We start from the raw sequence: 12,725 nt of genomic DNA, 5'->3' as shown, positions 1-12,725 counted from the left end.
AACTGACCTTGTGTGGAAAAAAGTTTAAAACTTAACACTGTAAATTTAATTTAGTCCACACATTCATTCATGCAAACAAAGCATAGCCCAGAGACAGACTACAGACTATTAAAAATATAAAACATGGAAATGTGTGTGTGTGTGTGTGTGTGTGTGTGTGTGTGTGTGTCATGATCCTTACTTTATTTCAGGGAGTTCAGAACAGACACAAAGCAAAACACTAAAAATGCAGGATAGTATTCATTCAATAAATATTTAATGAAATATTTGTGAAGGCATAAAGACAAATAGAGGCTAGAGCATAGGATTTGAGATGAGTATGGAAGAATGTATAGGATTTCGACTGAGGAGAGGAAAAGGCATTGAGCTTAGAATTGGGAATAGTTGCAAAGCTAATTTTGACATGAGATGTGCATATATAGTTCTGTGCCTAAGCCATATCTTGTGGTTGCTCCACATGTATTTTTCAAACTAGTTCATGAGGTCAGCTAGATAACTCAAATCTTTGAATGCCACTCTGAGAGTTTTGGACTATAGGCAATAAGGAGCCCTTTGAGGATTCTGATCATCTGATTGATAAGGGAATTACACAAGAAAAACAGTATTACGGGAAGATAATGCTTTGGAATCACCTAAAATGGATCAAGAAAAAAGAAGAATCAAGAGTCAAAGGCAGGAAGATCAATTAGAACATTCTAATATTTTAGACTGGAGCAATGAAAACTAGAAAGTGTGCCATTAAATCAGAAAGGAAGGAACTATTTGTTGTAACTGCATACTGAATAATGTGGTTATTTATACACTGATTTTTAGGTGGAATTTTAAAACAGTTGCATTTCTTTTTAAAATTATTTTGGTGTATACATTCAGCCTTTGTGGCTTGTATTTATACTTATAAAATTTTCAGTTGCTTCTCAAGAATTTTTAGTGAAAAAGATACCTGAGGTTTCTATCTCTCACTGTATCTATGTGGTTCTGGGGCAGAGCATCCTTTTTATAACTCATTTATGTTGTATATATTTAAATGATTTGAAAAGTCACAAAAACCACAAAGACAAAGATTTTAGTTTTTCTAGTCATGGAAAAAAGTATATGTTTGGCAAGTTGAACTTTCTACTTACAGGGTTATGGGAAGTTCACAGTTTAGTGTAACTGGATATCATTCATGTAATAAACCATGTGGCTTACAATTTTCTAGATAAGCATAGCAGACTTTGCTCCCTACTAATGATCAGCAAAGAAACAGAGAAGTCTTCTTGGTAAGTTTCACTCACTCCAAAGCAGACTACGCAGTGAATGATACTGAAAAAGCAGGTGTCAAGGTGAGGACTTATTGAATGTATATTTTATGAAAATACAGACAAGTCCTTTCTTTAAAGGGCTATCAATAAAATTTTATGCTAGTTATACCATTTCAGTTACTACTGAAATGTTTTTAATGTCTTGACTTCTAAGAAATCAGTCACTTAAACTGGCAATCAAGATAACTTTCCTGAATCTTAGAAGTGGAAATTAAATATCCTGCTTCTTATTTGCTGCTACTTTTTATGTAAGTTATTTTGAAAAGTCATTTTTTTCATTTTTCCAGGCATTATGAAAAACTTCTATTTCAGAGTTATTACCATAGTTATAGGTGTTTTCTTTACTGGAACAAGAGAAAATCCATCAAGAAAAAGCAGTATTTTATTCAATTCAGAGTACCAAAGTAATGAATATCTCCTAACAAATTATTCTACTGGAAAGCATGAGCTACCCGTGGGCACATCACAGACAGCCACAGTGAACGTAAGCTTCAGTTTCTTTAGAGTTCTCTTACAGTCTCACACGATAAAAGAAGAATGGAAAATAAAACACCTGGACCTCCCTGATACTCTCATATGGAAAATGACCTTGAGCCCTCTCACACATTTACGTGATTTGGAAATACTCAACCTGAGCAACAGTGCCATCCACTCCATCTCCTTGGATCTATCCAGTCCTCACTCCTCACCAGAAAAACACCATAGAAGCAGCTTCCAAAATGAACTTCTCTTTCTAAAGGTGCTAATTCTTCAAAGAAATAAACTCACTGACACTCCCAAGGGTGAGTACAATTTGAAAAGGTGGACTAGAGAAAGAAACAACGAGTGTGAGGAGAATTAATGTTTTATGTTAATAAGAATTCCGTATTTGTTTTCAGTTTCAAGGGATCAACTGACAATAAAGCAATTTGATCAGAGCAAATACAGTAAAAGGTTTCACAGTGGCATTGGAAGTCATATGTAGAATTTATAATCAATACAATTTAATCTCTCATTATTATAACTTTAATGTTAAATAGAGTTGTTGAGAGACACTAAGAAGTATTGAAGTGCTAAATAAGAAAGTGTGATTTTTAAGCTATTTTGTTTATCCGGTATTTGTTAATATGGAAAAGCATGAGAAACAGCCAGTTCAGATACTTTTAATATGAAATATAATTTAAATTATGTTGCCATGTTTATAAATTTTTCTTTATAGAATATGTTTTACCTCTTCTGATCTAGTTGTCCTTCAACTGTAGGCCAGAAATGTGCCAATATTACATATAAGTTTGTGAGATTTCTGATTATCAAATCAAAATCAGAATTCTTTATTCTAGATTCTAACAGAATACTTTTCTTCTTATATAAAATTCTCATGTGACATTCAGTAGTCTATGTGTTAGAATCCCTTTACTGTGAATTGTTTTACTTAGAAAATATATCAGGTTCATAAGGCAAAACTTCTTTTGCCCTTTTTATATTCTGGAGTGCTGGGAAATTTTCTTATTCCGTTATTGTTGTTGTTTGTTTGTTTGTTTTGAGTCTTGTTCACAGTTTGTCAAGCACCTACTTGATGCAAGATACTTATGCTTAAAAAAAGTAATGATTTTGCCTGCTTTCTCCATCTCAAATTATGCATATTTAGCTTTTCTCATTTTTCAGTTCTTATGTTTCAGATAGATAGATAGTTATGGAGTTTTTTTTGTTTGTTCGTTTTGCCTTTCCCCAGCTTCAGACCTTCTTTTAAGCCTCATTTGGCAATAATAATCTCTCAGGTAAAGGCATGATTGTTTCAGTCACCTTATCAGCAGAACTGTGTGAGAAGGTGGGAGTGTTTTTTTCCTCTTTGACCTTCTGCATGAATACAATGTATAGTATTTTCAGTGAAAAGTGTAAATGATTAGATTTCATTTTATAATTTTTATTTTTTTCTTATTACAAAAGGAATGTCTGCAATTTGTAGAATTTTCATGGATTTAAGAAGCATTAAAAAGTAAAATTTAAACTCACTTATGTAATATATAGTCTTTAAGTTTATTCTTTATATCTAAATATACATTTTTCTTCCAGTGATACTGTACATAATATTTCATAATTTGTATTTTCCTATCAGGACATTTTGGGCATATTTTTATAATTAAGTATTCTCATAAATAATATTTAAAATAGTTGGATAGTTCTCATATATGTTTCCTAATTGGATTAATAACTTTTATTTCCATTTTGATATATTTTAATAAGCGTTATTATAGTTATATGTATCCATTTGACCTAACATATTTTTAAGCAAGTGTCGTAGATATAAACCTCACTCTACAAATTCAAGTGTCCTAGAGATATAACATTCTGTAATCTCTAACATAATTTGTGATTCTGAGTGCCCAAGGGAGTGGTTGTAGGGATATATAACATCTTTCGTTGGCTTTTCTCTGCCTTTCCCCAGATGTGTACTGTAGCTGTAGAGTCTTATGCCCTGATAAGACGTGTGTGTTCCTACCTGTTGCAACCCAGAGAATATTTCTTCTTAGTCTGTACAGTTTGGAGAAAATTCCTTCCCAGTTTTGTTTCTTCCACACCCTGTGTGTCCAGAAAGTCCTTTCCTCTGAAGGTTTAGAACTTATAGGCTGGTCTGCCTCTGCCTTGCCATGTGCCTTCTCTGGAGTAGTGAGCATGGAGCCTGTTTTCTGCTTGAATGGAAAGAAAAGAAAAGAGAAAACTGTAGGCAAGGATAAAGATAAATATGTCAAAATATTATTCTACCACAGAGTACATTGAGAAGTACTGAGTGGCTCTCCTTAGAGCAGATGAAGACCCCAAGTTAATCAGTGTTTAGGGCTAATACAATTCTACTTCAGGACCAAATATTCCTATAAATACAGCTACAGACTCATCTTCCTTTTTCAAATTAAACTTCTGCCTCCCAAGATACGTTAAACCTGCGAAGGTCAAAAATAAATAAAATGAGAAAATCCTGTATCTGAAATTCCATTAGAATTCTGGCAGATGAAACCATAGAGAAATGAACAAAGTAGATACTGAAAGTCCAGTGTAAGTCATAATCTAATCAGGTATAATTCAGAGTCCTTTTATCCTTGGCATTTGGTGATTTGAATTGTTTTTCTGTTATCATGATATGCTTTCAATTTGTCCTAGGTTGAATCCCTGTAACTGAATTTAAAATTCCATTTTGGAGGAAATATTTTATTAAAAATATGCTGCCTGAGTATTGTAGTTTGGATGTGAGGTGTCCCCCCAAAGCTCCTGTGTTGATGCAGGAGTATTCAGAGGTAAAATGATTAGAAGAGCTGACTCACTTTCTCCTAGTTAGCATGGCTTGACTGGTGGTAACCACAGGCCTATGGGACACAGCTGGAAGAAGTGGGTCACTGGGGGTGTGCCCTAGAAGGGTGGTTCTTCCTGTGGCCCCTTCTCCCCTCTACCTTTCTCCCTCCCTCTCCCCCACCACCCCATTGCTACCATGAGGGAAGAAACTACCCTCTACTGTACCCGTCCCCCATGATGTTCATCCTCACCTTGAGACCTCCAAAACCATGAGCCCCAAATAAACTTTCCCTCCTCTAAGCTGTTCTTGTTGGGTATTTTGGTCACAGTGACAAAAAAGCCAACCAAAACACTGGGTCACTACCCAATTTTTGGCCTTTCCTTTGTTCTTTTTCAATTCCTTCATAAGTCTGTTTTGGGAGGTTTGGGGTTATGTTTGTTTGTTTCTTTTCTTACTACACTACTGGGGATCAAACTCCAGGCCTCTGACATGGTACACAAGCACCCTACCATTGAGCCAGATCCCAGCCCTCTGTTTAAAGGTAACATCTAAATAATACACATGTTCCTCAACTTAAGATGTGACTACAACTTTGTAAATCCATCGTAAGTTGAAAACATCATAAGGCCAAAATGCATTTAATACACCTCATCTAGCAAACATCATAGCCTAGCCTTTCTTAGACATGCTCAGAACATTTATGTTAGCCTATAGTTAGGAAAAATCATGTAACACGGAGTCTGTTTTATTATAAAATGTTGAATATCTCAAAGTTTATTGGATACTATAATAAAAGTGAAAAACAGTGATTATATGAGCATGCTTTCATACCTTGTAAAGCCAGAAAACCTTAAGTGGACCCCTTATAAATTGGAAACCATCCATATAATATTTATTCATAGAATTGTGAAGATAAATGAAAAATATATCTCAAGAAGCTAATTTAACATGGTAGCTGGCATAATAAATGGAAGCAATTAAACTACATGAAAGGTATTTTGTAGACTCATACTTTGCAAATATTAGTTTTTATTGCTCTCTTGGCACAAATTGAGAATAACAGTATACTTAGAAACAAATAATTAATTTGTTTTTCTCTAAGTCTCAAGTTAACTTTTAAAATGTTAAATAACTATTGCTGTGGATGGGATTCATATCCCACTATAATTGATGAGCATCGAACCATTTGTGTCTGTCTAGATGTGCTTGCATTCATCTACAATAACAATAAATTAGAGATATCCCAGAAGGCAGCAATTAGCCTTGTAGCACATACATACCTTTATAACTCATGTTTCATGTGTATTTAAATGGCGACTCTTTACAGAACACTCAAATGAGCCCATTTTTGTAAGGGTGAATCATCACATTGACAACAATTATCAGATAATCTCCTGTGTCCAGAGTCTGCTGATGTCACCAGTAAGCTTTGTGTTGGGAAAACACACAGGTGAGGTACTGGCCAATGCAATACACACAAAGCAGAAACCATCCATGAATTTAACCTTAATGATGATTGTACCCTCCTTCCTTAATTTTGAAGTACAATGTTCATAACTGAGAAATCGGTGTGTTCTTCAACTTTCTGTTGCTGTAACAAAATACCTGAGATAGTCAACTTAAAGAGAAGAAAGGCTTGTTTTGGCTTATGGTTTTGGCAGTTTCATTCCACCTCAGTTGGCTCCTATTGCTTATGAGGGTTGCTGACGTAGTACATCATGGCAGGAGCATGTGACATAGAAAGCTGCTCACCTCATGGTAGCCAGGGAATGGAAGAGGAGAGAGAGCAAGAGACCTGCATCCTATAGTCCCCTTCAAGAGCATCTGTTGAAACATAGTATCTACCTAAAATCTCCAAGCCTAGCCATTAATGCACATCACAACCACTTTCATGTAACCCATCATCATTGACTCACAAAGAAAAACTTTAAAAAAACACATTTTCCCCCCATTTAGAAATGCAGTCAAATATCATGGAAGAATTTACTCCGATTTCCCAACTCCATCTTAAATGTCATTTTCAAGGACCACACCAGTTATCTTAATAAAGTAGAATTTTAATTCTCTTAAATTGGAAAAGAAAAAGTTTCATATAGGAGACATAACTGAACTTTATGGTGTTAATTCTGATCTCCAGAAGGAGCTTACCTTCTTGAAGACTCTCGTTTTGATATTATCAAAGGAGTTGAATAAAATTTTTTATTTCCTTATAACTCTCTATATTCAAAACCACCCATTCCCTCCATGATTGGCCCTGTTCTGGGCCCATTCTCATTTACTCTTATACTTCTGTTATTCTACTTACTTGTTTATTGACCTTAACCTAAAAAGGAATCACTTATCCTAAAAATGCCTCCTGGTCCTTATCTTTAACTGAGGGTAGTTATATACCCAAAGTTGGTGTTATAATTAGAGATAGTGTGTATGATGACCATAACACGTGGACTGATGATATATATAAAACATCTCTCATAGTGCTGGTACACAGCAGATACTCAAAAACGATTAGTTCCCTGTGTTAGTCAGCTTTTTTGCTGCTGTGAATAAAGGACCTGACCAAAACAACTATAGAGGAGGAAAAGTTACACTTGAGGGCTCATAGTTTCAGAGGTCTTAGTCCATAGAAGGCTGGTACCATTTCTCAGGTCTCCAGATGAGGTTGAACATCATGGCGGAATGCATGGCAGAGGGAAGCAGCTCACATCATGGTTATCAAGAAGCAGAGAGACTGACTCTACTGGCCACATATAAATATATACACTAAAACCACACCCCACTTCCCACCTCCTATAGCCACACCCTACCATTTTGGTTAATCCCATCAGGGATTAACCCACTGATTAGGCTAGAGCTATATGATCCCATCATTTCTCTTCCAAACTTGCTTGCATTGTCTCACATGTGAGCTTTCAGGGGACACCACATCTAAACCATAACATTCCCCTTTAGCTCCAATTGATAATCCTGTACCTCTAATTTCTGTTTCCTGTTCCAGTCTTTGCTATAATGATCACTTTCTTGATTTGAGATAGTTAAAGATGATTCTAATTTCCTCTCTATAAATATTCAGAGTTTATATGAAGCTGAGTATTTGTCAGTAGTCTTGTTGCTACTGTTCATACTGTGCAGGTCTGTGTAATATTGAAGGCCTCTGCTTCTCCTGTTTCTGAGCGCTCTCTCATCTGTCCTCTAACTCTGAGCCATACTGATCTGTGAAACTTTTGACATTATCAAGATGATGACCTTTGCATCAATTTAAGTTTCTTCATGCCCTTTTGTAATCTATCTTTCCCACTCATCACCTCTCCCCAGCCATTGATCTCTTTTCTATCACTGTAGATTCATTTGCATTTTACATAATTTTACATAAATGCAAATCATACAATAAAAATGGCTCCCTACTGATTCAACTTAATGATTACTTGGCTTCATGCTGGTGTGAAAGCAAAACACATTAAATAGCAACTGTACTCTGAATTTTGATCTTCTCCTGGTCTAGTGAAATGGGGAGTGATATGCTGTTGTGATGCTGAGCAGTGGCAGCCAGCCCAGTCAACCAGCCACGTGATCACAGGGGAGACAACTGACACCACAGTGCACCATGTTGTTAAGCTATGAAACTTGGTAGGTTAGGTGTATTAAATGCATTTTTGATTTACAATATTTTTAACTTACGATAGGTTTATTGGAATAGAACATCATGAATCAAGGAGCATCTGTATGTTTTGTTTTGTTTTGGTATTGGGGATTGAATTCAGGGGCACTTAACCACTGAGCCACATCCCCAACCCTTTTTTGTATTTATTTAAAGCAACTCTCATTTGCTGAGGCTGGCTTTGAACTCACAATCCTCCTGCCTCAGCCTCCCAAGCCACTGGGATTACAGGTATGCATCACCTCACCTGGCTTATATCTACTTTTGTTGTAGCTTCTTTCTTTCAGTATAATTATCTTAAGATTTATTCATATTGTCATGTATATTAAAATTCCGTTCCTTTTTATTGCTGAGTACAATTCCTTCATGTGGATTATCATCTACCTATTGATAAGCTGTCTTTTTTGACTCTTGCAAATAAAATTGCTAGTTAAAAGGATGGAGAAATAAATGATTAGATGAATACTAATCAAAAGAAAGTATTTAAGACAAAGCAGACTTCAGAACAAGAAAATTATCAGGTATAGGAAGAAATCATCAATTCTTGAAGAAAACATAATAATCCTCATCATGAATACACTTAACAACAGAGCATTGGAATACATAAGTAAAAAAGTGATAGATCAACATAACCTTGCCATTGATAGATCAAGCAAGCAAGCAATCAATAAGGATCTAGATGACTTGAATAGCACTATCAATCAACTTGACCTAAATTATATCTATAGAATGCTTCATCTAGCCAGACACAGTGACCCAATCAATGCCTGTAATACCAGCAACTCAGGAGGCTTAGGCAGGAGGATTGCAAGTTTGAGATCAGCCTCAGCATCTTAGCAAGACCCCCAGCAACTTAATGAGATCTTGTCACAAAATTAAAAATTCAAAGTACTGGGAATATAGCTCAATGGTAAAGCACCCCCTGGTACAATTCCCAGTACCCCCCCCCCCAAAAAAAAGAATGTTCCATCCAACAACAGTAGAATACACATTCTTCTCAAGCTCACATGGAACATTCATCGAGTTATGTCACACTATGGATCATAAACACATCTTAACAAACATGGAAAAATAGAAATCATATAAACTGAGTAATTCAGTTATAGTGGAATTGAACCATGAATCCATATCAAATATAACTGGAAAACTGTAAAGTCTCTGGGAACTAAATGTGTTAGTCAGCTTTCTGTCACTATGATAAATACATCAACTTAAAGGAAAGAAAGGTTTATTTTGGCTAATGGTTTCCGAGGTTTCAGTCCATGGTCATTTGGCTGCATTCCTTTTGAAACTGTGGCAAGGCAGAACATAATGGTAAGGGAGCATGTGGTGGAGCAAAGCTGCTCACCTCTTCATGGCCACGAATCAAAGAGAGTAGAGAGGCCAGGTCTCTCAATATCTTCTTCAAGGGTGTGCCCCCAATGTCCTAACTTCTTTAAACCTCCTCAAAGCTCTACCACCTCCAAGAGCACCATGTGCTGGGGACCACGATTTCAACATATACGCCTTCCAGGGATATTCAAAATAATAATACATAGGTCAAAGAAGCCTCAAGAGTAGTTTTTAAATATTTTGAGCTGGTTGATAATGAAAATGCAACTTATTAAAATTTGTAAGATGCAGCAAAAACAGTGGCTAGAAGGAAATTCATAGAATTAAATGTACATATTAGAAAAGAAGTAAAAAATCAGTAACCTAAATTTCCACTTTAGAAAATCAAAAACACAATGCAAGCCTAAAGCAAGCAGAAGAAAAGAAATAAAATGATAGACAGCAAAGAAATTAAAAACAGGAAAAAAATAGATAAAATGAGCAAAATCAAAATTTGGGTATTTGAAAAAATACATAAAATTGAAATCCTCTAGCCAAACTACTCCTCCACAAATAAAATGAGGGAAGACACAAATTAGTCTAATATCATAAAGAGCAGTTATCAGCACTATTCCCATTGACATTTTTAAAGTAGTAAAATTTTGTGGCAATCTGTTTTCATTTCCCTTAAGTAAATAACCTAGTGGTTGAATGGCTGGGCCATATGTTGGATTTATGTTTAACTTTTTAAGTAATTATCAAATTGTTTTGCCACGTGGCTGTACCATTTTAAATTTCAAGTAGTATTATGTGAGAATTTCAGTTGTTCTACATCCTCACCATGCTAGGTATTATTGGTCTTTTTTAATTATAGCCATACTAATTGGTGTACAATATCAGTTTCATTTGGATTTCTCTAAATTATTGATATTGAATACTTTCTGTGTATTTATTTGACATTTGTTACATTTTTGATGATGTTTGCAGATCTTTGACTCATATATTTTTAAAATACTGAGTTTTGAGAGTTCCTTACATATTCTGGATACAAGTCTTTTAGGAGAATGTGATTTGCAAGTATTTTCTTCCAGTATATAGCATGATTATTCATTATCTTTAACAATGTCTTTCAAAGAGCAGTTTTTAATTTTTTTATTTTATGAAGTCCAATTCATAAATTTGTTATTTTATAGATTGTATTGTGATGTCATGTCTAAGAAATCTTTGCCTAACCCAATATCACAAAGATTTTCTCCTCTTATAGAAGTTTTATAACTTCTAATTTACATTTAGGTATATTATCCATTTTGAGTTGATTGTTATATGTGATGCCAGTAAACGTTTTATTAATATATAGTTGTTCCAGGTTAATTTGTTGAAAAAATTATTTTTGGAAAGCTTTTTGCTCTTGTCAAAGATTAACATAGGTGAAACTATTTCTGAATTTCTTCCAAAGATCCCTTGGTCTATCTTGATCCCAATACTATAGTGTATTGATTTCTATAGATTTGTAATAATTTTGAAGTCAGATAATGTAGGTCCTCCAAATTTGTTATTTTTTTTAAAGCTACTTTGACTATCCTAGGTTGTTTTCATCTCTATATAAATTTAGAGTCAGTGTGTCAATTTCTAGAGAAAATCCTGCTGGGATTTTTATTGGAATTGTATTGAATCTGTAGATCAATTTGGGGAGAATTAACTTCTTAACAGTACTGAAGTATTCTGATATATAAACACAGAATTCCCTTTCACTTATTTAGGTCTTTAATTTCTCTCAACAGTGTCTTATACTTTTCAGTAGATATGTCTTGCACATATTTTGTCAGATTTATCTCTGTGTATTTCATATTTTTGATGCTGTTTCAAATGAATTACATATTTATCTTTTATCCTACAATCTTATCAGACTCAATTCTCAGTTCTAGACATTTTTTGTAGATTCTACAGGGTTATCTACAAGGACAATTATGATATCTGCAAATAAGAGCAGTTCACCTTTGATATCTGCAAATAAGAGCAGTTCACCTTTTTCTTTCCATTCTGGATGCCTTTTCCTTACAATATCACACTAGCTAGAACCTCCAACACAGTGTTGAATAGAAGCAGAGAGAGTGGGTGTCCCTGTCTTATTTCTAATTTTAGAGGAAAAGCATTTGGTCTTTTATCATTAAGCCTGGTGTTAGCTATTGGTTTTTCATAGGTGCTCCATTTTGGGGTGATGAGATTTTCTGTATTCCTAGTTTGCTGAAAGCTTTTATCAGGCACAGACATTGAATTTCATCAGATGTTTTTTTGGATCTACTAAGATGATCATATGGTTCTTATTTTTCATCTGTTAATATGGATAATAGTAGAAATTTTCAATATTAAACCAAGTTTGAATTTCTGGGATGAATTCCATTTAGTCATGATGTACTGTCCTTTTTACATATTGTTGGATTCAATTTGATGAAATTTTGCCTAGGAATATTGCATCTGTGTTCATGAGGAATATTGGACTGTTTTTCTTTTTTGTAGTATCAGTTTAAGGAATCAGAGTATTACAAACCTCACCAAATGAGCTGGGAGATATTTCCTCTTCAGTTTTCTGGAAAAGTTTGTTTAGAATTGGTTTTATTTCTTCCGTAAGTGTTTGGTATCTTTCCGCAGGAAGCCATCAAGCCATCTAAACCTTTAGTTTTCTTTATTAAAAGTATTTAACTACAAGTGCAATTTCTTTACTAAATGTAGGAATATTCAGATTATCTATTGCTTCTTGAGTGAAAATATTGATAATTTGTTTTTTTCAAGGAATTTGACCATTTCATCCAAGCTATTAAATTTGTCATAAAATTGTTCATGCTAATTCTGTATCTTTTTAATTTCTATAGACTATGTTTAGTGATACTGATAATTTGTATCATTTCTGATCAGCCTGGTGAAAAATTATTTTTTATCAATTTTATTTTTTATGCTTTATGTTTAGTTGATTCTCTCTATTATTTTTCTATCTTATATTTCATTTGTTTTCTTCTCTTCTCTTTATTATGTTCTTTCTTCTGCTTATTTTTAGTTTCATTTACTCTTAAAAATTTTTTAAGGGAGAAGCTGAGGCCACTGTCTTGAGCCCTTTCTTTTTTCTAGCATAGACATTGTATTCAATAAATTTCCCTTAAGAATTATTTAGCTATATCCCACAAATTTTGATATATAG

At 34.3% G+C, this 12,725-nt stretch overlaps 1 protein-coding gene across 1 annotated transcript in view; it reads left to right on the top strand.

Annotated features, from left to right (window-relative positions):
• The first annotated feature begins 1,566 nt into the window (after positions 1 to 1,566).
• Lrrc66 (leucine rich repeat containing 66) overlaps positions 1,567 to 12,725 on the top strand; it is a 28,700-nt gene continuing 17,541 nt past the window's right edge. The window contains exon 1 of the mRNA XM_076864748.2: positions 1,567 to 2,083. Coding sequence (XP_076720863.2) covers positions 1,594 to 2,083 — 490 coding nt within the window. The 5' untranslated portion in view covers positions 1,567 to 1,593. The remainder of the gene's footprint in view (positions 2,084 to 12,725) is intronic.

The sequence above is a fragment of the Callospermophilus lateralis genome, chromosome 8 (genome assembly GCF_048772815.1).
Source record: "Callospermophilus lateralis isolate mCalLat2 chromosome 8, mCalLat2.hap1, whole genome shotgun sequence".
In the NCBI taxonomy this organism is placed as follows: domain Eukaryota; kingdom Metazoa; phylum Chordata; class Mammalia; order Rodentia; family Sciuridae; genus Callospermophilus; species Callospermophilus lateralis.
The sequence above is the reverse complement of the archived record's forward strand: the minus strand, read 5'-3'. Positions and strand labels throughout refer to the sequence as shown.